The sequence below is a fragment of the Balearica regulorum genome, chromosome 15, assembly GCF_011004875.1.
Source record: "Balearica regulorum gibbericeps isolate bBalReg1 chromosome 15, bBalReg1.pri, whole genome shotgun sequence".
Lineage (NCBI taxonomy): Eukaryota > Metazoa > Chordata > Aves > Gruiformes > Gruidae > Balearica > Balearica regulorum.
The window spans coordinates 16,606,490-16,632,797 of NC_046198.1; the positions used below are offsets into that span (position 1 = coordinate 16,606,490).

The following is a 26,308-nucleotide window of genomic DNA, read 5'->3' on the forward strand; positions in this document are numbered from 1 at the left end:
CTGCTCTTTTTTAACACAAAGCTATTAGAAGCTTTGGGTATTTTTTTTTTCTTAAACTGCAGCATTTGGCTTTAGAGAGTGAAGATCAATGGTAATGAAAGAAAACGAGACTACAAACAGTGTCAAAAAATACTAACATACTGTTTTTGCAAAAATAATAAACTTAGGTGACAGCAGAGAGTATTATCTGCTAAGAAGGTAGGCTCAAATTTATTAGTCAGACCTACCCTGACAAATGCAGCAGTCTTTCTGGAATGATTTCCTTTCATCACCTTTCTTGTTTCCATTGCTAGTTGGTTCACAGACTACACATAAAAACAAAAAGCAAAGAATTAAGAAAAACGCACAGATCTATTAGGTCAGCAGCAAATAACAAACTGTATGTTTTACTGCATGCATTTAGAGAGCAGAAACTGTCAAGAAGGACCCTGATACAGTGCTGTCATCACCTCCTTTGTGGTGTAAAAATTGTGATTACTAGCTAGCGCTCTTATTACAAAAAACAAAAATAAAATAATAGAAGAATTTAAGAGAAGATACAATGTTGTAAAGGAATCAGATGCAGCTAATGCTCACCTGACATGTGACTCAGTACAGAACAGAGATTAACCTTCCCAATCACAGCAGGACTCTGCCTATATGCAGCGAGACACAGTCTAATCTCTCCTAAATCGAGGATTATAGAAGAGAGAACCCAAATTCTGAATGCTCGAGAGTGCCGTTTATTTTATTAGACACGAAATTTCTTGCAAAATAGCCAGTTTGCTTTGTTGCAAGGATATCATGCATGCCTGTCAAGCAAGAACTTCAGAGCCTGGGGTGATAAAATGAGAGATGAGATCAAAGTCTACTTTAAAAACACCTGATAAAAAGATTTCAGACTTATTTTGACATAGACCAATAATCTGGGCAGGGAACGGGAGAACGGCAAATATATTCCCACTTATCAAGATAATGTAGATGAACTGTAGCTTACATGAATCAACTGGACCAGAACAGGCTCCAGATTGCAAAACATTGACCTGGCTTCTACATAGAAACTCAGCTGTTGCTCAAAGTCACGACCAAATGAAACCTGTAACAGAAAAAAAAACCCCAAACCCCTAGATTTTACCGTTGCAGGCCATTAACTTTAAGAAATATAAAACTGCATGCAGATAAACCACAGATATTCAAAAGTCAGAATCCCCATATACTGGTAAGAAGAAAAAAAAAAAAAAAAACAACATTAACAACAGAATAGCACCTGAAGAATCTCTGTCCTTTTAACCATCTGCTTTCCAGGAAACCTGGAAGGTTTTGCAGGGGTTTTTTTGTCCATTCGCCACATGCTCTTCTACTTCACAGATCTAGTACTTATCAAGAAAGCAAAATTGAAATCGTAGATTTGCAAAGTGTTTTCAAAACTAGCAGAACTCTTGATTCTTTATGGAACAGGGACAAAGGCTTGGTATAGATCATACTTTAAAAAGCAAAACAAAAAAACCCCAGAAAAACAGATATAGATCAGTGAATCGGTATTCAGATTCCTGTAATTGGTAGCTGCTAAAGGGCCTCCAAGAAAAGTTAGCGTTTTCCTAACTAGACATAGCAGTAAGGAAAGCAGGTTTTCCTCAAGTCTGGTTAATAAATATATGCTTATATAGTATGGCAAAAGCCTGCAACCGTGCATGCTGGCAGGAAAGAAGTCAAAACCAGCCCTTGTGTGAGAACACTCTACTTCCAACCCTCCAGATTTTAAAAAACCAAGAGCTGTCAGCTGCAGTGTCTCAGCTGCCAATTAAAAGCCTAGCAAGAGAAAGTCTCCAGGCAGTCTGTCTACATTTATGCATTCAAATGGAATTTTTTTCTAATAGAAGTAAAGGTTGCATTATTCATTATTTCTCAAGCTACACGCGTAAGAAGTTTTTACAGAATTAAAATAAAAATTATATTTAATCCATACAGTGAAAGATCAAAGGAAATGCACCAGAAAACAAAGGATTGCTTCTTACATTACAGACAACTGTCTTTGCCTTTCTTCTATTTGTGCAACTGCTGAGTCTGGAGCCCTAGTGTCAAGAAAGCTTCTCTAAAAATATAAAATTTTCCATAAAAAAGCCTGACTGTAAGGATGACTGTTACAACTGCTTTTCCCTCCACATCTTAATGTGTGCCAGTTTAAAATGCATAACTAGTCATGTTGCTGCTATGGGATTTTTTTTTCCCTCTTAAACCAAGACTATAAAGCCACATCAAATATTATTCAATGTGGGAAATCCGGCTAAAGGAAATTATACAGTATTATACTGCATATAAAGCTTGATAAAGCAAAATTATATTTAAAACATTAAATAGCAAAATATTATAGCTGAAGAGAAAGCAACCATCTAAAGATAAATTCACAGAATTGCAACAAAGAGGACAAGTAGAGACAAAGCCTGTCAGCTCTGACTCTGGGAAAAAAAGCCAAGCACTGAGAGTACCTGGCTAGAGAATAAAAAAAAAGCTTGAGCACATCTCCCTAAAACAACCTGACATCTCAAACACAACAGACAAGAACAAAAGATTTTACTGGGATAAGAGGGAGGGAAGGGTTAAAAATTAATTTCAAGACAAAACAACTAGAGTTTTTGTGGGACTAGTAATCTGATGATGCAAATTATCTTATTTGTAAATTAATATAGAGACAAGAATAACATACACGTTACATTTATTTTGTGTTTTTTAAAGCTGGTATTGGTTCCATTTAGAGCTGGGTAGTGGAACTTCACTCACACAAATCACCGACCTCTCTGTTGCTCTAATAGACAAGACATTAAATGCTCTAACTTTCAAATACTTACCACGTTTAACATGAGATTTAAAAAACTAGCAGAAAATATGATTAAATAAACAACATGTGCACTTTAAACTCTCATATTGCACCATGGCAGCATCAATACTGTATGGTATTTCTTTCAACACAGGCACACTTATTTCACTAAAATACACGGGTTGAGGTTTTCAACAGTCTGAAGCAAGTCAGACACTGTCTCTGATTCAGCTACACGGGCACCTGTTTCTCCTGGGGATCTCAAGAAAATCCTGGCTTGAAGGTACAACCCAACAGGTGCACACAACTGTCAACTCACCATTTTTATGAATCCATTTATCAAAGCTGCTAACATTCTTTTCTCGTCCTCAAGCGTTAGTGCGCTATAAGAGAAAATGCATATGGCAAATTTTAGAATATTGCTTATCTTATTTATCTGTAAAAGGTTCAAATGATACATACTAATTTATATAATGTTATGTCCATATAAAACATTTATTGCACACTAAGACCACAAAGCTTGTAATTTTAGTTATAAAGCAATAAAAATAATTTTAATATGAATATTACCAAGTCAACCATGTGCCAAACTAAATTCCAAATTAAAAAAAAAAAAAAAAAAAAATCGCTAAGAGTGTCTTTACATTTTACAGAAACTCAGATTTTGGCATGAGAAGGAAGCCAAGCTAACATTCTTCTCTGCTTTACTGCAGCAAGCAAATGGCTTCAGTCTTGTGTTACAACATGAGAACTTGAGTAGGAACCAATTATAAAAACATAAAGAAATTAGTAAATCAATTCTTAGAAGAAAGTTATCCTATTTAAGGAGAAAAGCTTTTAAAATACACTTTAAAAAGTATATGTAATAGTTCATGTATTTATTTTAGAAACAACATTAGTTTATTGTTTTGTTTGGGGTTTTTGGTATTTTGGTTTTTTACTAACCCTGTTAATTATTTAAAAAATAATTATTTAAAAAATAATTAACATCCCTTGTTACAGTGCTGCCTTTTTGATGTTTTAGTAAGAACTGAATTGATATGTAAAAAGAGTTTCGTTTCAAGATTATCACCGATATTGTCTACAGAATTTAGATTCTTATCTACAGAAGAATCTAAATCTGATTTGAAACAAATTTACATCACATTAAAATCCAGTAAGTCAAACCTGTTTCCCTGAAAATGGATGAACAAAAAGTTAAATAACAATTAACTAATACAATTTAATCCTTTTACTATTATATACTTGGCTCCAGCTTTGACCTTTAGTATATCAGTTACCAATTTCCTAGCTCAGACACCAGATGGGAAGAGAACAATAGTTTTATTATACAAATTCAGTAAAGGAGGAAAGAAAATCTCAGCACGATTAGCTCATTAGTGCACTGCCAATCAAAAGAGTCGACGGATGGGCTCTGAAAGGCTCAGAAGACTTGTAATGAGATCTCCGGGTCAGTTACAGGTTTCCAGTTCAATTCTGAATCAGAGCCCTACCAGTCCACAGGCTGTTATCCTCCCACAGCTGTGAGGGGGTCAGCGAGCCCCACACAATGGGCTGGGAGTTTCCTGAACCACAACGTAAAAACAGATGCAGGAGTTACCTTAAGATAGTTCGAATTTATGATGATTTGCCAATACGAGATGACACAACTGAGTCAAGCTGACGATGTACATCACCTTATCTCAGCAAAAAGAACTGAACTGCTGGTTTAAGGGATTTTTAAGGATTCCAGGAAACTATCAAATTGTTTTGGCAAAACGTCAGAGGAAGCACCAAATATGGATTGCCATAAACAACTTCATTTTTTTAATAAGCTGTTTTAGCTTCAATATATTGTTCTGTTTAAAGGTTGAGTGGCTTTTAGCGCAACATACAGCCAAATAAGATGTTCTAACCCAAAATAAAGCACTCTAGCTGGTATAAATTGGAATAACACGCCAAATCCGACTTCTTTATTGGCAATAAATCTTGCATTCATGGCAAATCAAGGCTGAGAAAGTTACAAGTTCCTTTACAGGGTCTGCCATGCTAAGAGGCTCTGGGCTCTGAGCACCAAAAGAAACTCTACTCAACCCAAACCAGAAGAAAAAAGGAGATTTTTGCTCTTAAGATCTAAAATTTGCAGCATTGTGATTCTGGCTCTATTTTCAATCAGGCACAGGTTTCTGCGTGATTTTTGCAAGTTACCCACAAACCACAACTGTCTATCACTTTCACAACTGCTATTCAGTGAGGGTGCAACAGGGCACCCAGGATCCCTAACAACCTCGGCACTCAAAGGCAAGGGGAAAAGTGAAGGGGATTTAGGGGAAAGACATAGATGGTTCAAGAGCGTCTCTGTTCTACTTCCCCTGCTCAAGTTTCTAGAGATCTTCCAGGTGTCCATACCCCTTTGTAATGGCTGAAAACAGTGGCCCCAAAAAAGGTATAATTGAGTATGGCAATCTGTGCTTTAATAGCTACATACTCACTTAAATTTCAAAAATAGTTTATTATTCACTTAACGATTACAGTGGTTTCACTCTCAAAAATACTTTTTGAAGATTGGATTGTTTAGTGTCTCTGCTTCAGTAGAAAACTCTACAAAACCGTTGCTACTTTCCTTTTAAAATTCTGCTTTAGTACTCAAAATAAAGTAATAATTATAAGAGCAAATGGTATGTGCTGCCACTTCACTGCACAGCTCTTTCTTCACCACTAATTGGATCCATGTCTTAATTTACCATGGAACAAACAGCCTCTGAAATGCAAAACTGTACACCAAGCAGGCAAACTTTGCATAAATGACAGTTACTAGTATGAGTAAAGTTAATCTTACTTCACAGAATCATGCATTGTCTTGCAGATATGCAGAAGAGCATTGAGTATAACAGGATCCTTTGTAGATTCCTGCTGATGCCTACAAAATGTTTTAGAAAAAGTGATGAAAAATTGTGCTCTGTCAAAATGAAGAACAATGCATTGAATAACACTGGTGTAATGCATAATTCCAGTCATTGGCATTGTATGACACTACGCAAGCTTTATAGTCATTTTTTAACCAACAGAACTCCAAAGATCACATGGTTAATAGATAGTACAATTCCAACAAACACCAGTCAAGAGATATTATCTTAATACAGGGAGCTTTACTGCCAAGGCACAGAATCTGACTCCCTAAGGGACACAACAAGCTAGAGACATCATACATTGAGGCAACCCAAGAACATCAAAACAAAGCAATCCTAGATCAACCAAGAAGCAACATCAGCTACTGATGGACAGGCAGGAAGGATAAATGTCACGTTTAGGTACAGAGGCACACGTGCAGTGGAGCACCACTAAGACGATTAAGGAGCTGCAGCGTGTCTCATACAAGCAAAGGCCAAGAGAGCTGGGACTGTTTAGCCTGGAGAAGAAAAGGCTTGGGGGGCTTAGCAGTGTATATAAATATCTGAAGGGAAGGTTAAAAAAAAAAAAAAAAAATGTTTCAAGGAACCTGTTAATTGTCTGAAAAGAAAAGGACTGTTTGACTTAGAAGATGAGGCTTCATCTTCAAATATTGTCAAAGTTCATTTTCAACTGTGGAAACACCCATTTTTCTACATAATGGAGCCTGTAACAAGACTGCCTCTCTTCCTCCATTATACCAAGGTAACAGTTCTCTGCTGTCACATCAGCTGGAATAGGAAATAATTTTCATAAACCAACTAAGGCAACATAAATTTAAAAAAGCTCAGAGAACAACTACTCTGTTAATCCACAGTAAGTCAGCATCAATGTGATTACTTCCATTTCAGCTTGCTTTGAGAGCAGTTAAACAGTCAATCAATACATTAACAAAATTGACACATTTTCATTTTTTTCCCCATAGCCTAGAACACCTTCAGAAGCTAAGTGGCCTATATACTGACTCATCTTCCCTAGCAATCTTTCAATACATTCCCCAGACCCTCCAGAGTGCATTTAATCTCAATATTCTCCACTTACTTAATAAAAGATTCCATAATGCACTTGCAAACCTCCACTCTCACACTTTCCTTCTGGAACATATCCAGAAATGGCAAAAATTTCTCCTGAAAGTACAAATACATAAACAAGTAAAATTAGGTATTTTACAAATAGCACACTAAAACAATAAATATTTTGGACAAGTTTTATAATCATAGCTGTTTTAGTTAAAATTATTTTAATCTTTTTTGAAGACAGTAATTAATCTTGAAGGATGAGAGTGGAACAACTGGAAAAGCACTGATGGCTGAAAGGTGTATCGATTTATTGATTGCAGAGATCCAGAATAAAACACAAAACACAGAATCAAATGTTGCAAATTTTTTAAAAGCAATCATATGCTTGAAACAGGTTAAGATCATGACAAATTCAGACCTCTATGGGAACAAAAGGTAGGATATTAAAAACAATTAAAAGAGGCCACATGCCAGCAACCATTTTGCATGTATCCAGGGCAAGATATGAAGGTCCAAGACATTCAAATTTTCTTCAAAGATAAGAGTTTAGGTTGTATACTGAAATACTTAGTTTCCGTAACATCAAGAATATAGCGAACGTAAGTTTGTCAGAATTATCTGAGCAATTTGTGAACAAGACTTGACTCCAAATCACAGGGTCAGTCTTGAAATTTTACTCTTCGACTGGTTTCAATACTTTGACACTCGCTCTCTTTGTTCCTCTTTGTCTACCTCACATCCAGTCTCTGACCTCTCTAAGTTTCACTTTGTTTCAATGCCAAACTTAAGCCCTATGGCAGAGCATATTAAGTGTATAGCGTAACAGAGAAACAGCTATCAGCAATTACATGACACCACACACACACACATCAGTGGTACTTTATCTCCCATTGATCATCACTTAGGCCATAGTAACAAACAAACTAAGCCTAAGGGGAAAAAAGTATAGAAAATTGGAATTAGAATCATGAATATTCAAGTAGTAAGCAGCAGAGAGCTTCCAAAATGTTTCTACACTTATCTACTTGATAAAAAGTCCTCGCACTATGTTAGGGTGCAAACAATCTAAATATTCAAGACAGGTAAATTCTCTTGCAGAAGCAGTACAAAATAGTTCTTACAAATTTATTAAACAGAGTATCACTTACCACTGAAAAAAGCAGAGAGAAGTCATAAATATAGGTAATAACTTTCTGAATAATTGACTGCAGCTAAAGGGGGAAAAAGAAGAAGAAAAAAGGGGACAATTATTTTAATACAAGTTAAATTAAGACTATCCACACCAGAAATTATTCTTCTCTAGTTATTCATAGAAAACTGGGTTGGAAGACACTGCAGGCATTCATCAATGTAATTTCTTTCCCCAAAGCAGGATCAGCTGCAGCTATGCTGTTCCTAACAGCTGTTTTTCCAACACACTCTTCAGAACTCACAGGAACAGAGGCTGACCAGCCTACCCAGGCTTTATGTGTGCTTTACTTTTTATAGTTAGGCACATTTTTCTGATTTATAGTCTGCATGTTCTCCAGCTCTCTAGACTAAGAAAAACCCAAATACACACAAAAACCTCAAAACAGTTTGTTAAATCTTCTTTTGTAGGCACTTTATCTACCCTCCAAGTAACCACAAAAACCTTCCTCTAGAACCTCTTCGACTAATCCACCTCTCACCTGGCATGCAGTCTCAAGAACTGGACACGACAATTAACTGAAGGCTTAACAACGCCAAGCAGGGATAGATTATTTTACAGTTTACTTCTGTTTAAACAGCCTGCCATGATTGCTAATTTTCTTCAGCAGAACAACACTGTTGATGTAGGAGTTAACTATTGATACTTCTAAACACATAAATCATTCTGCTTTAGCATTTCTCTGAACTGGAAGGTTGATGTGTGGGGGAAAAAGGAGGAACAAATCACAGCATTAGCCTGTTCCAAAAGGCTTCCCACATTACAGCCAGTGTTTAAAAATAATTATTTTGTGGTAAGAGACATCAGTAATGTTTAAGAATTTATTTCATCTAAGAAAATGCACAAATTTTTACAGATTTGGCAAAATAAATTCTTTACCTGTGGGTAAGCATCTTCAAATGCTCGATCAGGAGTCATGTGTTTGATAACATCAGCCAAAACTGTATTGACCTCTCGCTTCTGTGTAGAGAAAAATGAGGTTACAAAATACAGTAATGAAATCAGCACATAAACAAAGTCACTGAAAACCAGTTGGATAATGTATTTCCATTTGCCAAAGCATCAGCTTTCTACGGAGCTCTAGTTAAGCCAGGAACTTTAGCCATAGCTCCAGTAAATCCTTACTGAAACTGGTCTATCTGTCATTAAAATCAAAGCAGTGCTGGGGAGCGATGAAGACTCCTTCAATGCTGCATCTTTTGTCCCTATTCATCGCTCATGAAAGAAAATGCATCTTTCATTCACTACTGAAGTCCTACACACTTATATTGAGTAGTCATAGCTTTTCCATTTTTAATACCAAACTACTAATATAGCCACTTAGCCTGCATCAGAAAACCTTCAAAGGAAACAAAGTAATTTTCACTTACTGTAAAATGTCTGCATGTATACTCCACCCACACTTCAGCACAGTTGATATAATCCTAGAAATACATGTGTCTTATGATTACCAATATTTACAGGAGGTTATGAGAAATACACTTGCAAAAATTACCCTTAAAAAATTAACTCCTAAGGTACGATTCATGCAGGCCTAAAGATCTAGCACTAATGACAAACTTCAAAAGTTGCTTATGTAGAATTAAGTTATGCTTAAGTAGAGCCCAGAAAAGCATGGATCATATAAAGATATTACTGTGTGTATCTACAAAAGGTAAACCATGTCATGCTAAGCATATGCTTACTGAACAACTGGCTACAATTTTGCTCTAAACACAGAATCAGTAGTGAAACAGAACGGACAATAACTCACCTGTGGGTTCTTCAGCTTTGTTATAACCTTCCAGGCTTCATTTAATATTTGAAGACGATCGTTTTCAGGAGGATCAGCCAATGCCAAGTTTAATCCCAAGGAGCGAAAGAGGAGATGCTGAAAGTTAACGAGAAATTTTAAATGAAAAGCAGAAGATATGTGCCCGTCCAACACCGCCATAGCAGGTACACTGTGCACAAAGATTTTTTTTGGACCAAATCGCCTTTTATTTAAGTGATGTGCAAGTTATGTAGGCAACTAAGAGTACAAAGAACTCTGTCAGAAAACACAAATTACATACAAAAAGTTACCTTTGGGAATCCAGATTCATCACACTCTTTAATCATGCCAATGAAGTCCATAGATCTTGCAGCAATAAACTCTGCTCTGAATGCCGACATTACTGAATTCAACAGCAAAGCACTACAACGAACATAACACAAATCAAACAGCTCAACATCAACTAAAATTTTGTTGTCCCCTCATTTACATTAATCTAAACTTCTTAGACGAACAACTGTCCAGCATCTACTCTAAATTTAAAAAAATGGGAGAAGGAAGAAGAAAACCCCCTCACAAATCAAGCTTGCATTGATGAGGAGTAATAGTGCATAAGCAAGACAAGAAAACGTTAAGCCATCAGATGAGGAAAAGGTAAGCCAGCCTGTAGAACATTTGTTCCACACAAGTTTTTTGAAGCCATCGTTTTACCAGAAGTTGGCTAGAAAGATCAGGTGAACCAGCAGTAGCTGACATTTAGAAACTTACTCACTCTTTTTAACTACAGTTCAAAAGTATACTTTGGCTGGGCAAATCTCTATTGAATTTCTTCCTATATTTGTTATAAAAGTCAGATTTCTAGCAGCTGCATTTTTAGGATTAAAATAAATCCAAACAGTCATTACCATACAATAACTGGCAACAGCATATTCAGACATTTACAATTAATCATCTAGACCTGTATTTGTATTACTATCAAGCCAAAGTGACTGATGGAAGAGTAAACTCATTGCATTAATGTAAAACCCAATTTACTGATACTATTATGCAAACATAAGAAACGAAATCTAATATCATCTAAAAGGCAATTCCCTTGGGCAAACGCAGCCATGAGTTAGCAGAGAGGCTGCCTCATAAAACATTGTGTCCTTCACGAGTCTGAAACAGACAGTCTGAATGTGAGGCGGTTTACCTTGAGGGAAATTCTGTGGAGTGCTTAAAATAGCCCAGCATCCTCTGTGTTTCTGACTGAGCATTAGTGGTCCCATCACAATTTGACTGGAATTTGCATTTTATCGTTAGACAAGTACTTCCAGTTCACTAGGTAAATGCTTTGCCATACAGAGAAGCAGGCTGTCGCTTTTCACCTAGATGGCTGCAATGTTCATGGAACATACTGAGATTATTTAAAGATTTATATACTGATGCCTCTTGCTTTGTCATATTTTGAACTCCGCTCCGAAAGAAAACTACTGTGCTTTATACACCATCTAAACCGGATCCTTCCTTCAAAGGGCAAGCAGGCACAAAGAGGAGGCACCTAGCACATCTTTACAACGAGAAACGCTAAAAGGTGATTTAAAAATAAGTTCCACAAAACAAATCAACACCTATACAAAATAATACAGCCGACTACATGAATTATTTTACCCGTATTATACACTCTGATACAATAGCATCTTCACATCACGTTTAAAATGACACTTTCCTCACACTCCTCAGCTCAGTCACAGAATGCCCATGGTGCCATTCCTCGTCTAAGTGATTAACATATTATAGTTTCCTAGCCACTGCAGAACTGGGCTGTGCAAAGCACATCAGGAAAACGTAGGTAGCTGAAAACTTTCACAGAACTCAGCCTACCTAGCCAATAAAATGAACTGAGAATAGCTCATCAGCAGGCCAAATTGCATTCACACAGCTCGGAAAGTACATCCAAAACTTTCAGACCATCCTCCTGAACTACTCACTGAAGGTGATCAGCCTGCACACAGACTTCTAGGAGACATTTGGGATACTCATTTTAATGTTGAAAAAAGCAGTCGCCTAAGTATCGCCATCTTCCAAGGGTGTCAGCTGCTTTACAACTTCCCTTGCAAAAATGTATGGATGGGCTGACTGTAGGCAGAGGAGGGTATGGGGAAGGAAGGGGAGGAAAACGGAGCAAAAAGAAGCACAACGACGAATCAGAGGCATGGCTAAGGGAGAACACGTTACGTGTCCTAAACTTTGGCTTAGGAGCCAAAACACAGCAACAAAGTTAATTCTTTTAACTTTTGCTCTAGAAGTAATCTACCATATTTTAGAACTCATCTCTGGAAAACAGATGTTCATGATCATAACTTAGTAAGCTACTGGGAGAACAAAAGCTGTACTATGCATCCAAAAAGTGTTTTAAAAAGGGAGAGAGAGAATTTTATTACAGGGACTCACCGGTACTCATTACAGACTCATGTTTTCTACATTGCGAAATACTTACTTATTCCCCAATTTTTTGCATCTCTCCATCATCTCAGTAAGCAGAACCTGGAAGAATTACTTATTAAAATTAGTGAGTAGAGACTCTGCAAATAAATCCAGCTTTAATTATTGTAGTGAAGTCCACTAAAAGCTACTTTAATTACCCACCCAATACATTCCAATAATCCTGTCTTATCCTGTATTTACAACACAAGAAGACAATGGTGTAGTACAACATAAAACCCACCTACTGGAATAGGTACAGTGGCATTTTCATCAAAACCAGCATTTTATGGAAGTCAAATTTGCAATTCTTCAGCCATGCCGTTTCTCAAAATAATTTCTATTTGCCTGCCAGGTCAAATACCTCTGGCAGGAAAGGTGAAGATTAGTGACTCTCTGCCATGGAACGCAAAACAGACTAAAATTAAAATAGCCTGTTGACTATGTTAAGCAATTACAAAGCTACGGTTTACGCAAATAATTTTTTTTATCTATATGACAGAACAAACTAATGAATTCAGGAAACAAAGATTAAACTAGCTAAAGGACAGCACGAAACAAACAGGAATACTGCCTATGAATTTAAAATGGTATAATTTGAGCTTTGTGGAAATGAACATTCTTCCTGTATAGAAGAAAGAGGCAGTCGTATCTAGGCTCTTCATAAGCGCTTTCACACTCATGTAATTACTGACTGAGGGGGGTATAAATAGGCAATATTAACTCTTGACCCCAACAATTCCTTTAGAATCAAGCATTACCATGCTTGCTTACTTACTTCAGGAGCACGGTATGCAATGCACTGTAAAATCCAGTCTATAGCAGGAGAATAGAGAGTCAAATACAAAGGAATCTCCACACATTGTACTACCAGCTGGTTCTGAACCGTATCCCCATGAATCTGTAGAAATAAAAGTCAAAAACATGTTGCTGTGAAAAGGTATTTAATCGGAGCTATGATAAACTGGACAAAGTTTGTGTACGAATGGAAACAACAACAGACAAGATCACAAAGAAACACAGATATTCTGAAGCATTCCTTGCATACTGGGGAAAAAATATCAAGCTCATAGCATACAGTATTAAAGTATGGAAACATGCTGAATAGAGCAGTTTCAACTTATCAGAATGTATGGGAAATTTTACATACTATATCTGTGTACAAGAACATCTTAAATCTATATTTAAGAACTTCAAAGATTTTTTAAAAGTATGCGGTAGTTTGGTTAAGGAGTGTACTTATGTGATTTTGCAAACAAACCCCCTGTTAGCTTACTTGTTTAAATGTTAGAAGAAAGTCAAAGAAATTTTTGTTAAGGCTTTCTTTGAGTTGTGGTGCCACTTCCATCCCAACCTGTATTAAAAGAAAGAGAAAGATTTTATCTCCACCTATCACTGACGATTCTCCTTCAACGGCAAGACAAAAATGCATTTTCCAGAGGAGTACACATAGTCACACAGATCAACTCAACAAACAGCATTGAATCACATGCTTTTGACTCATTATTTTCTTGCTTACTATTATAGCCATGTCCACTAAAAACTACCCCGAGGTAGTTACAGCTGTGTTTAAACGTGGTTCTCCTAACATCAGCTCCAGGTATCTGTAAGCAGTAGGAAATCAATGTCTAACCCCAGTGCCAGCACTGCACCAGCCTACATTCATTTTATGCAGAGAGCCTACAGTGAACAACACTTCAAAAGTCAGTCAAAGCTCAGAAATTGCTTAAAATCATGTGTATTTATTCTGTGGACAGAATGAAGCAAGGATCCCAAAGGAAAATATGAATATATAGATAAAATATTAGTATCTAATACAAGGTGATGCACAAACACAAAGCCTGTGTAGCAAAGCTAGAACTACAAAGGAAACTAATCCACACAGGACTGTTTTACATAACACAGCTTAAAAACCATATATTAAAAAAAAAGTGGCATATTACTAAAGTAAAGAGAAAGATGCGGAAATGAATGAGAAGTTAGTAACAGATCAGGCTTAAAAACACACAAACAAATCCACCTCAACACCTTCAGGTTCCCCTTTTTGGGATCCCTGAGCATATGCAACTCTACCTGACTTCACCGCAAAGCAGAGGTACCTTGCACAGAGCCAAGCCACTCGCCTATCACTTGTCTTTACGTATCGTTTCCTTTCATACCACAAGGCTAGAGAGAAATGCATCACCTTGCCGTGCAAAGATTTGGTTCTTTGGTTACGCACAAGTGATTATACCTACATTTTCCTAAGCCGTCACTTCAGACATCACTTATATCGATACTACAGGTTTCCTATTCAAGAATTTTTATGTTTTAAAAATCTATTTTCGTTATCTTCATTGTGAAAGTATTAATATAGCATCAGTAGCGGGAATACAGAAGATTAAATGCCTTTCATTCCAGTAAATTGTCTTATTTTAAACAAAAGTCCGGATTTTAACAGCTAGTATTTTATTCCGAGAAAATTTTCACTATTTTGTATGATCATCTTTGTGGACAAAAAGGAGCGTACTAAGCTCCTCCTTACTACATAATTGCAATTACTGTTACTAGATTATTACGCCTAACTGCTCTATCATTGTGCATCTCTTTTAGCTGTGTCAGGAACAGTAAAAGGTGGATTGTGCATACAAACTGTTTCCTAAAAAGCCTTCAGAAGTCTTGCACTATGTACACAGTAATGATTAGGCTATGACAAAAACACAGGTATTACTGCATTTCAAGATTCAAATAAACTAAGCAGCTCATCTATCGGAGTAAACCAGAGGTTAGCAATTAATTGCAGATGCAGGAATTCATATGGACACCCCTGAATAGTATACCAAAAGCATCCTAGACAGTTTGTTCAAACATTAATAGATACAATAAACACTGAACAAACTCGTTGGATTTCATAATGGCAGCTGATTTCATGCAAGTATTGCTAGCAGCCCTACCACTTCCCAGTTATAGTTGAGATCTTTGCCACTCCTTCAAAAAATGTATTTCACAAATATTTTTCCACCGTTAATGACTTTTTGAATCATTTTAGGCTCTCTTCTTGGGTCAGTTTTCCTTGGCTGAGCTGTTAAGGTAACTGCAGGAGTAGGTGAGGATAAGAACATAGTCACACCACGCAGTCAGACAAAATCCACTGCCCGAACACTTTATCAAGTGGCTTCTCTGCCAAGGAGCTTGCCAGCCCTCTGCCTGCCACATACACTCTAGCGGTAGTAGGAAGATAAAGATAGGGAAAGCGCATATATTAACTATGAAAAGCAGCACCTAGCAATCAGACAACAGCATGTAATCTCAAAGTCTCACCTTCCACTTAGATCCCTAACATGTTGCCCTACCTGAAGATGAAAAACTGGCATAAGCAGCACATAAAGTTATTTTCACATATTATAAAACACTTAAATAAATATTCCCCATTATTAAAACACAAGAGAAATTTTATTTTTTTGTTTGCTTGAAGGAAGAGACAGGTTGCTGACTATTTCAGATAAAAACAGTAGTTAAAAGAAATTTTCCTTTAGTGGCAGAGCCAGCTGCAGTAAGTCCTTGATAGAGATCTGACGTGTTAAATGATTGCCTACCCTGCAAAGGTATGCTCTCGCATAGACTGCAACCAGTGGGTCTCCAATTCCTCTAATCATAGACGTTAACCGTGGGAGACATTCCGAAATTCCTCTGTTAAGATTTTTCAGAAATGAAAATGAGATTTAACAATCGATAACAGAATTATATCACCTACAGATAACTTCAGTAGCTGCCTTGTAGACTGAGTGTGAGTTACAGAAACATCTACCAAAGATGAAGCATATTAGCACAAGATTCTATTTCAGAAGTAAAAATGTATGTGTATAGGAAAACATATCCTATATTCAAATTGCAGTATTTGCCATTAGGAGTAGTACAGATAGCCAGGTGGGATGCTTGGCTCGTGAAAGACAAGCACAACTAAAATACTCCTCCTCTAGTTTGGAGGAGCAGCAGAGCTCTAGAAGGGCTGCAATTCAATGTGAAGACAGCATCCGCTTAAGGCGGAACTGGCAGAACTCCTTCTATGTCTCCTTTTCCCATAGGTCCTTTTTGATGGAGCTGTACTAGTGCCTGGAGATGAGGCCCATCAATTCCAGTAAAAGAACCGCTTTTTAGGGATAACGAAGTTGTCACTATAGTAGCCATTTGGCTTACAACACTCATTTCAAAACATAACTGAAAAAGGACCATTACATATGAAGGAATGTTTTCAGCTCAGCAACTGACACTGTTTGGCAACAGCTGAAGCTTATACCAAGATCTTCAATAGATAATGGCTCATTGCTCCCAAATCGTTTCTCCAACTCTGTCTCTAGCAATATGACACATCAATATTTTCCTTTCAGTTTTCTATCCCATCTTTTTGCCACTGTCATCTCAACAATCTTGCTTCCCCCTCCACCACCTGAAGCCACTGGTTTTTAATTTGCAAACTCCTGATGTCACACTGATACACATATTCCAAAACTACAAGCACTATTGCATTCCTGTGGCACTATTGTACCACAGGTCCCCTTGAATTAATTCCATGGCATTCTCACCAAAAACTCCAAACCCTCTCATACTGCTTTTCCTCAGACCTACTAAGACCCTATCCACCATTAATCATAGAACTTGCATGCTTAACCCCTTAAAGTAGTTTATAAGCCTGCCCACTCAGTTCTTTCCCAAACTTAACATTTACTCTTACGTTTTGGATAGGAATTTATTGCACTTCAGTATTGCTGCTTCCACGTAACTAGAATGAAGCCAAGTTAAGGAACAAAACTAAGATGCATGGCATTTGAAACAAAAACCAAATTTATACACCAGATACATACAGAACAAACTATTTCAAGGCCTTCTGTAATTAATCTCACTACACTTCGTTGATTTGTACGATTTATCGATGAGATTTTTATTGTTTCCCAAGTTTTCACACATCAAGTCTACTTTATCACAGCCATGCTGCTCATAGCCAGTAATTCAGCGTTCAATTTACTATGAAACATGACTCACATGTGAAACATACAGCCTGAGACAAACAAAACAAAGTCAGTATAATCATCAGATTGCTGTGCCTTTTATTGAAACAAACACGTTCGTTTCTTGAAAAGTCTGTGAAAAACCTGCAGACACACTCCGAGAGTCTCACTTGACAAGGATACAATCTGGGAATGAGTTCTCTGATTGAAGCAATCTTGAAAAACCAGTTTAAGCAAGTTTCTTTAGCCGTATCGTTAACACTCTCTGGAGAAAAATTATCTAGGGAAAAAAAAACCAACCCAGAAATAGTTACATTCTTTCTGGGAACAAGTTATTTTTCATTCTAGGTTTAAAATTGTATTCTCTTTCCTTTCAACAAGAAATTAGGCGCACCATAATAAACTAGGCAATATGATTCTCAGCGCTGTCTTGCGGCAGAAAGAGCCGAGTACACAGAGAGCAAGAAGAGGTAACTAGAGCTTTCGTCTTGCATTAAGTAACATTTCAGAAGCTGAAGTCAAGCACTCAAAGCTAATGTCAGATCTGCTGCTTGGAAATCTAACCTCTGCCTCCCCCCAAAAGCAGAAATTGTAAAAAAAAAAAAAGAAAAAAAAAGAAAGAATAGGGAATCTATTAAAAATACACATATACAAATCTGTAACAAATGCATACATATAAAAGAGATTTAAGCATTCAAATTCTTTAAAAGGCTAATACAATTTTTAAAGAATATTATTTAAAACTATTTTGCAAGAAGTAGGAAATATTAAGCACTGACAGAACGCTTGGTTTTGTACGCTAAACATCTAACGCCGCAGCACGGTTCTCTTCTCACGAGCTTTGGGACTATTTGTGTCAGCAGCCAGCAGGAAAGAGCTGCCCCCCCGGGGAGGAACAGATGGGTTATGGGGACAGCGCTCTGGTCAGGCCGGCGTGCGGTTGTGTGGCTAACTGCCTCTTTCTCTAGACTGCCTGGAACAGAAGGCAAAAATAGACTTCTTGGGATCAACCCAGGTCTGAGGCAAGATGGTCGGGAAGGATGAGTCCCTCTTCTCTCAGTGATAAAGCCACATAAGCAGCTTCTGCTGTGAATGCCTGCTTATAAACTGAAACAGTTTTAAAATAACCAGTGCTCTCCTATCCCTGTCCCGGAAGGTGAGAAGCTCCTGTTCCACAAGAAAATTTCTCACTTCCCAGACTGCAGAAGCCCCACACTAGATGCTGAGTACCGGAAGATGTTCTGTCCCACCCAGGACCACAGGAGTTCTCACCCAACTTTGTTTCACTTGGTTCCCACAGGACGAGCACAGAGGTCGGGCCCGTAATCCCCGGGGGGCTCACGCTGCCACGCACAGCACAGATTTTCCTTCTCCTCCCACTTTTACAGATGACTGGGAAGTTCCCACCAGCAATGCCCTGGGCAGCTGTACAGCCGCAGCACGAACTCCGCTCACCAGAACAGGGGTGACTGTGCCCAGTAATTGTGACATGCTACAGCAACTGCCTGCCTTCGTTAATAAGAACAGTTCATCAGAGCTGCAACAACCAAATTTATTTTAAGTATTTTCTGTAAGTTTATTTCAAATTTAAGTATCTCCTCATTTCAGGCTTCTGACTCAAATCCTAGGGATTTAACTCTAACTTAATGGTACTGTTGCACTGCCAACTACAGAGTAAGAATGTTCCATATTTCAAGGACGTGTACTTAATACACTCCAAATTGCAAGGAAAAGCCCGAATTTCAATGGAAAGTTTTGGTGCCTTCCTAAAGAAGTACTTCCATATACATCTGTACCATAAATGTCAAATCAAACTTACATTGTGTTAGAACTTCAACTGAAAAAATGAAGAGGGCTCAAGTGAGAAAGATCATATTGACAGTCTGCTCCTTCTCCCAAAATGCTTCCCTAATTAAAGCAAAACTATCAATAGTTTCCAAAGTAGCAACAAAAACATCTATTTACCAAAAACTGAGACACTCAGCTTTGTCTGTATATTCTTCCCAGTTAAAATGTAAACTTGCAGCAACGTTGCAAATGGTGAAAGCTATAAACAATAGATTTTACTCTGTTAAAAACCAGAAATTACTCAATTCAAATCAGAACGTTTTTCATAGGAAATAAAGTAGCATGGGTCCTATTTAACCTTTCACGAATTAGTTCAGACACGATTTTTTTCCAGGAGCACAGTAAAAACAAACACAAAGTTACCTGGCAAAGAGACACGATTGTCCATGCACATTGACAGAATTCTTTCATACACTAGTTTGCCTTTTAAGGGAAAAAAAAAATTTAAAAAATCATTCATAACGAAGTAATGAACTGTACAACACAAGATGTTGATATATACTCAACCCTCAAACACAGGTTGAGATCAGCTGGAAGAAACTTCCTAAAACGGTAACATTGTGCTGCCCTCTAGTGAGAATGAAATGTTAAATCTGAATTTAGCACTTCACACACTATAAAACATTTCTTTATCTGCCTCCCGTCGGTGCAGAGGCAGCACACAGGTCAGGAAGGGACAGCTGGTGTCCTGCCTTTGCTGAGTTTGGATATTATGTTATCTTCCGCAACTTTAAGTAGGAAAGAGCACAAAGAGGAAGCAAGACCTGAAAAAACAATTGGATCTATGTCACAGCATATCCTGCTAAACATCAAAATATCCTTCAGCTTTGAATGCTGTCGTAAATCTTTTCCATAACATGGCAGAAAACCAAGAGTCACATTAAGTTGATGACAATTTGACTTAAAGGATCATTTAAAAATGATGAAAATAGATTAAAAAATTCAGAAACTACATTTTGATCACTTCATAGTCCCTATTCAGCTGAAGAAAACTTTCTGACTTCTATTCTTCAAATATAAATAGAATGAAATACTGAGTCAAGAGGCTGCCAAACCCAAAATATTTTCATAACAACAGCAGTGTGTTTTGAACTTCAAAATGCAGAGATCATGATTTTTCCCAAGGTTTTGTTCAAGATATTTCCTAATACATAAAGCGTAGAACAACAAAATGAAACTTTTTTATGTTAAAGACTTCATTTATCAGAGTTTTTGAACAGTTATATACCACATCTATACCACTGGTGTCCAAATGCTTATGTTGGAAATATTCTGTGTTAAAACTGAGAGTAATTTCAGCACTTTTTGGATAACTTTGATGTTTTCTAACATCACAAAAAAACAATTTCATCTTACCAACAATTATGTAGTAAGCCTGGCACATTAGATACTTACCAAAAGTGTCAAGGATGTCTGTAATTAAAACAAATTTGCTTGGATAAAACTGGATTACTGTTGTATCTGAAAGAAGCTTAGAACACTAGAAGGGGAAAAAAAAAAACAAAACAAAAAAATTTTTAGAGGACAATGCAAGTTCCTGTTTTTACTCCAGACAGGCTGGAACAGATGCAGATCTACAGATGAAAAGAACCACCATGAAGAACTATCCAGCAAAAAGCACAAGAATATCTAACATAACACGTGATGGTAGTCTTTATATTATTGAGGTTATTCTTCATTTCCAGCAGGGCTAGTCACAGATCTGTTTTTCCTTTACACAAGTCAGTCTACAATGCAGACTTTCAGCTGACCATGCAAATCCGTGCATTTGTTTAGACAAGACAAATTCACTCCCGGAAGCATAAAAAAGGCACTTCTTCTCTAAACCAACTTTTTTTAATGGCATTTTTCAGTTTCTCAACATATCTCTAAACATCCATATCAAACACAACATTTGATATAGACTAAACGAAGAAACAATTTTAAAAGTTTAGCTAATGAGCTTTTCAACACATCTTTGTGGCTCACAAAACCAGTTCAAACATTTTGGAAACAGGCCAGCTGGTCCACAGCTCCGGGGAGGAATCTGTGATCAATCACCCCCCAAAGTTCCCCAACACAACTGCGGCAGTTGGACTATAGCGATGGCTGGTACAAAGTCACATTTGAAAACATACTAGTTCTAGTATCATTGAATACAAGCCCAGGTAGAAACCATTTAGGGTATGAATTCAAAATACACAGTGAGGAATGAAGATATTATAAAGATATGTAATTAAGCTGTAACTTTGTTTACCAAGATGGTGCAAAGACTGCAAACTAAACCACAGTCAAAGACTTTAGCACAAAGAATCAATTTCCACCTGAAGAAAACAGGCAAATGACTGGGGAGACAAATCCACCTCCTCCCTACGTGAGCCAAACAGGGCCTTTGACCACAAGTGTTCTCCGGTCTCTATTTAAGACTGACAAGTACAATATTCTCTGTGATCTCTGTCCCTTCTCTGACATCAGGATGCAATTCTTCAAGCTCAATGAATAAATAAAGTTCAAGTTTTCATTAGACTCAAAAAATGCAGGAAGCAATCAGACACACCACAAGACTGCTTTGTTTAAACAAGAAAATGGTATCATTTGGACATGCTAAATGAGGGGCACAGTTGGTCTTTTTGCTTTATTCTTCAGAGAGGAACTTAAGAGTGCACCAAAAAGACAGGTGAGAGCATTCACATCTTCCAACCCAAGCAAAATCTTCCCTATGGGTGGCCAGTCACCTTCAAAAAAAGGTAATTCAGTAGCTGTTTAGGACCTGCACGCAGCATGAACACTTACTTACCATTTTTTCTTAGAGCTCACACACAAATCAACTTACTCCAGCTTACCCTAAGTAGCTTAGCTTATTCCATCTTGACAAGTAAACTATCTTGTAAAAATGTACTTGAGGAATTCACGTTACAAATTCAGACCCTGCCTTAACAACCAGAACTCTTCCTGCACTTCAAGCTCCACAAAACTCTCATACAGAGAATGAAGGTTCCATCCCTAACATCCAAATGAAAGTTCTTGTGTAATTTCATCATGAATTTTTAAGTCAAGATAATTCCGGCATTCAAATTAAAATGGCTTTTTCCAGCCCACTACATGTTTCTGAAAACAACAACAACAAAAAGGCCAAACTTACTCTTCCTATTGCACACTAATGAGTACATGATACTAATAATGATAGACTACGTATATAATCACAGTCTGATGTCAAGAAAATTGCTTAGTTCTTTAAGAGGATAAGACATTCTTAAAACTATGTTATTTATTAGGAAGAACCACAACAAAGAAAGTTCAGTCAGGTTTCTACCCTATCCTGCTTTGTAAATATAAATTATTATTACTTAGTCTCCTTTATTAAAGATTTTGTATTCATGTTAATTACCCAAACATCTATTTCATTCTTACTCAGTCTTTCCATTAATGATGAGCATCTGCAGCACGAAGTTCAAGTGCAAAGCGAACAATGCTTTGAGATGAACATAAGCAATTCTGATACTGCTTTCCTGAAAGAAAACACTGAATCCCATCTCAGAAACTACATTGTTTCAAAATCATTTGTGAAACCATTTTTAAAAGAATATATGAAAGTATCAATGCATAGATTATCACTGCATGTCATTGTATATATATGTACTAATGCACCGTAAATATAGTACATCCACGTCCCCTTTCTCCTCCTCCAGACTTCTAATACTGTATTCTCTTTCACTAAGATACTCATACTTCACAATCCTATATATTGATTTTTTTTTTTTAAGAATAATAGTGCCGATTTCATAGTATTACAATAGAACATTAGTCACCCTAGGTCACATATAATTTTCTGATCTCCCTTCATTTATGTTTCATTTCCTTTATTGCCTTCACCACAATTTAAGTGATATTACTACAAACAGTTTTCACTAGAGTATCTAGCATGAGAAAAAAAAACAATCCTGACTTTATATAACCCTGCTTGATGACTATTAGCATTACATCAGTTTTACAGCTTTTAAGGATGTCATTATCTCCTCTGTCCTCTGATGCACTCTGCCTCTGGCCTTTTTTTAAATGCCAAGCAAAACAAAAAAGCATTCAATTGTCCTACTCCCCTCTGCCCCCCTCACAGCCCATCACCCTAAATAAGCCAGAGGAAGATTGTAGAGAAGTTGAAAAAACAAACAAACCAACCAACCCAAGCACTTAAAAAATCTGGAGTTGTTTTTTGTACTTTGCTAAGGTCCTAAATCAGATTATTCAGTTGCCTTAGTAAGTCTGGATGGGGAAAACACTGACATTCAGAAAGCCATTCTGGTATTATTTGGGGTGGGAGGTAAGGCGGTAGAGCAGGGAGAAGAAAGGAAAGTACATGTCCTAGAAAGAGCTGATATCACTACGTGTTATTTTTTTAATTATCCCTAAGCAGGTAAAATTTCCACATCTGTCATGTGGCCGCTCTCTTTAATAAGAATTCCATCCCACACACCCTAGTCAAAAACAAAGCTGAAAATCCAACTGTCGTCAGAAGTCATAAAACTCTGAAAGAAAAAGGTTTCAGTGAAGAACGGAAGAAAATAGAAGAAAAATAACAGAAACCCTTCTTTCTCCAAGAAAGAAACCGAATGAGCCACACCACCAAACTCAGCAGTTCTGTGCAGACCAAAAATGTAAAACTGACCTGGATGACTATTTTCAGAGCTTTTACTTTCTGATCAGAGGACCAAGCGTCCTTCAAAGACTGGTTCAGTTCTTCAATTCTGTTCATATAATCCTGCTGAGTCAAATTCAACAGCTCTTTCTGTGACCCCTGGCAAGAAAACACAAGTCTACTTAATAAGAGTGGGGGGGAAGGAAGGAGAGTGTCATTATTAGAGAGTCAAATCACTGGGGGGGGGGGGGGAACAACCTACAAAACTTATTACAGAATTACCTAATTTTCCTTCTTACCTTTGCAGCATCAATATTGCAGGTGTTTGGCACAGAAGTGCATCACAACTGCTTTGGTTTTCAAGAGAGAAACATGCTGGTACCCAAAGTTGTCCGTGAGGTCAGATATGCCAGACTATTTCAGTGGTATTCTACTCATGGTATAATTAGTGCACTAACACTATACATAAGCATGCTAGCACCTATGTAGAGGCAGCAGCAGAGAGAAATGGAATGTTTTGCCAGCAAGGTTCTAAGAAATTTGTTGACAGTAAGAAAAATCCAACTGTGCTTCATCCTCAGTGAGAAAATAAAACCATCTTCACTTCATGCTCAGTACTGGAGCATTCTTGTCACCTTTCTTCCAGAAGATCTTACAGACCTTATAAAAAGATTACTATCAAAAATAAACTAGTGTAACACTGGAAGCAGAAATAATTGTTTAAGTTTTAGAACCAAACCGACACAGGAACAAAGGGACTATAAAACGTGTTTAGAAAAATCAGAAGGTGGTTCTGGAACAGTCTTCAGTAGAAGTATGAGTGACATTAAAAACTGCCTTCAGGACTAGTTTTGATGAGTTTCATAAGCTGCATTACAGAACAAATTTCATAATATCTGAGAGTCTAGAAGCAACCATCAGTAAAAACACTCACAGATGAGGAGATAAAATGCAATTACAGTTTCACAAAAGGTTACATATTTCCTTATGATAAAAGGTACTTTATTTTTCTACTAAAAGACTCCAATCCTTTATTTGTGATATGCCACTACTGGAATTGTGCAGGCTCAGGCAACCCGCTGTTAGTTAAAAGGCAGAGGTTTCAAAACAACATTACCCAAAACAATTCCAGATATGCCCCACAGATTCAGGTCTTGGGGAAGTAAGTTACAGAACACCTCATCTTTGCACAGTAAAATACTGCAGTTTGAGAACCGAGTACTCAGTATTTCTATCAAGCATGTAAATGTAACTTTAATTAAGCTCAGGTAGACAGTATGCAGTTTCTGCAACAGGGAGAAACAAAATTATCGATGTTAAGACTCTGGGGGTCCATGAACTTTTATAGCAGCTACAAACCATACACAGTACCAAGGCAAATCAACATCGGTACATCAGCTGAATTTTCGAATCACAATTTCTAGCAATACAAAAATATGATTCTCCCTGAATTCTCCCTGTTACAGTAACAATAAGGATTGAAATTACTAGAGAAGTCCCATGGAAAGTATATATTTATCTAAATACTGCATAAGCACATGCAGAATCAGGACCTTTTCAAAAGGCTTCATAGAAGATTTTTATTTCACAAATTTGAAAATCTGAAATCACAAATTTGAGATCTGCCATCCAGAGGGACCTTGACAGGCTGGAGAGCTGGGCCCCGAGAACCTCGTGAAGTTCAGCAAGGCCAAGTGCAAAGTCCTGCACATGCGTCGGGGCAATCCCAAACACAACTACAGGCTGGGTGGAGATTGGATAGAGAGCAGCCCCGAGGGGAAGGACTTGGGGGCGTTGGGGGGGGATGAGAAGCTCAACATGAGCCGGCGATGTGCACTTGCAGCCCAGAAAGCCAACCGTGTCCTGGGCTGTGTCACCAGCAGCATGACCAGCAGGTTGAGGGAGGGGATTCTGCCCCTCTACCCCGCTCTGGTGAGACCTGCCTCCCCAGAAGACTGCATCTAGCTCTGGGCTCCTCAGAATAAGAAGGACACGGAGCTGTTGGAGAGAGTCCAAAGGGGCTACAGGAAAGCTGGAGAGGGACTGGTGACAAGGGCAGGGAGTGACAAGACAAGGGGAATGGCCTGAAGCTGAAGGAGGGGAGATTGAGATTAGATATAAGGAAGAAATTCTTCCCTGTGAGGGTGGTGAGACACTGGCACAGGTTGCCCAGCGAGGTCGTGGAGGCCCCATCCCTGGCAGTGTTCAAGGCCAGGCTGGATGGGACTTTGGGCAACCTGGGCTAGTGGAGGGTGTCCCTGCACATGGTGGAGGGATTGGAACTACATGGGCTTTGAGGTCCCTTCCAATCCAAACCATTCTGTGAAATTTATTTCACCTTTAAAATTACGATGTAATTGGATTAGAAACCTCACCTCTTCCAGATCATCCAGTTCTTCTAACCTTGTCCTCACTTTTTCAGACACTGCTGAGCCAGTAGTTGTAGCTTTTCCTGTAAAGAATTATATGTTTGAGTTTCTTTAACATTTTAACACTTGGAACTTCTAAAGGGAAACAAAATTGAAGGAGCTTGACAGACTCAGACAACTAGTCAGCTTCCATGACAGAAGAAACGGGGTTTGATTCATTTGGTGGCTATTCCCAAAGACACACATTTAAAATGCACCTACAGTTCATTCACTTTGAACAGGGAAGGACAAGTAAGCAAAACTTAATATAAATGGATTATCTTGCAAGTTTTGCTGGTAAGGAAAGAA

The 26,308-nt window shown here is 37.7% G+C and overlaps 1 protein-coding gene across 4 annotated transcripts in view; it reads right to left on the reverse strand.

Annotated features, from left to right (window-relative positions):
- VPS35L (VPS35 endosomal protein sorting factor like) overlaps positions 1 to 26,308 on the reverse strand; it is a 55,899-nt gene that overhangs the window by 22,214 nt on the left and 7,377 nt on the right. For 3 of the 4 annotated variants that reach the window (XM_075767413.1, XM_075767414.1, XM_075767412.1), the window contains 20 exons: positions 25,967 to 26,043; positions 23,622 to 23,750; positions 20,375 to 20,459; positions 19,343 to 19,402; positions 17,315 to 17,411; positions 16,858 to 16,905; positions 15,722 to 15,815; positions 13,423 to 13,500; positions 12,925 to 13,047; positions 12,163 to 12,209; positions 9,995 to 10,106; positions 9,684 to 9,800; positions 9,301 to 9,354; positions 8,810 to 8,890; positions 7,890 to 7,952; positions 6,764 to 6,849; positions 5,613 to 5,693; positions 3,114 to 3,177; positions 977 to 1,075; positions 228 to 305 (listed from right to left, as the gene is read on the reverse strand). In XM_075767413.1, the coding sequence (XP_075623528.1) occupies positions 228 to 305; positions 977 to 1,075; positions 3,114 to 3,177; positions 5,613 to 5,693; positions 6,764 to 6,849; positions 7,890 to 7,952; positions 8,810 to 8,890; positions 9,301 to 9,354; positions 9,684 to 9,800; positions 9,995 to 10,106; positions 12,163 to 12,209; positions 12,925 to 13,047; positions 13,423 to 13,500; positions 15,722 to 15,815; positions 16,858 to 16,905; positions 17,315 to 17,411; positions 19,343 to 19,402; positions 20,375 to 20,459; positions 23,622 to 23,750; positions 25,967 to 26,043 (1,673 nt within the window). Of the gene's footprint in view, positions 1 to 227; positions 306 to 976; positions 1,076 to 3,113; positions 3,178 to 5,612; positions 5,694 to 6,763; positions 6,850 to 7,889; positions 7,953 to 8,809; positions 8,891 to 9,300; positions 9,355 to 9,683; positions 9,801 to 9,994; positions 10,107 to 12,162; positions 12,210 to 12,924; positions 13,048 to 13,422; positions 13,501 to 15,721; positions 15,816 to 16,857; positions 16,906 to 17,314; positions 17,412 to 19,096; positions 19,179 to 19,342; positions 19,403 to 20,374; positions 20,460 to 23,621; positions 23,751 to 25,966; positions 26,044 to 26,308 lie in introns of all 4 variants that reach the window. The other variant, XM_075767416.1, reaches the window with a different exon arrangement.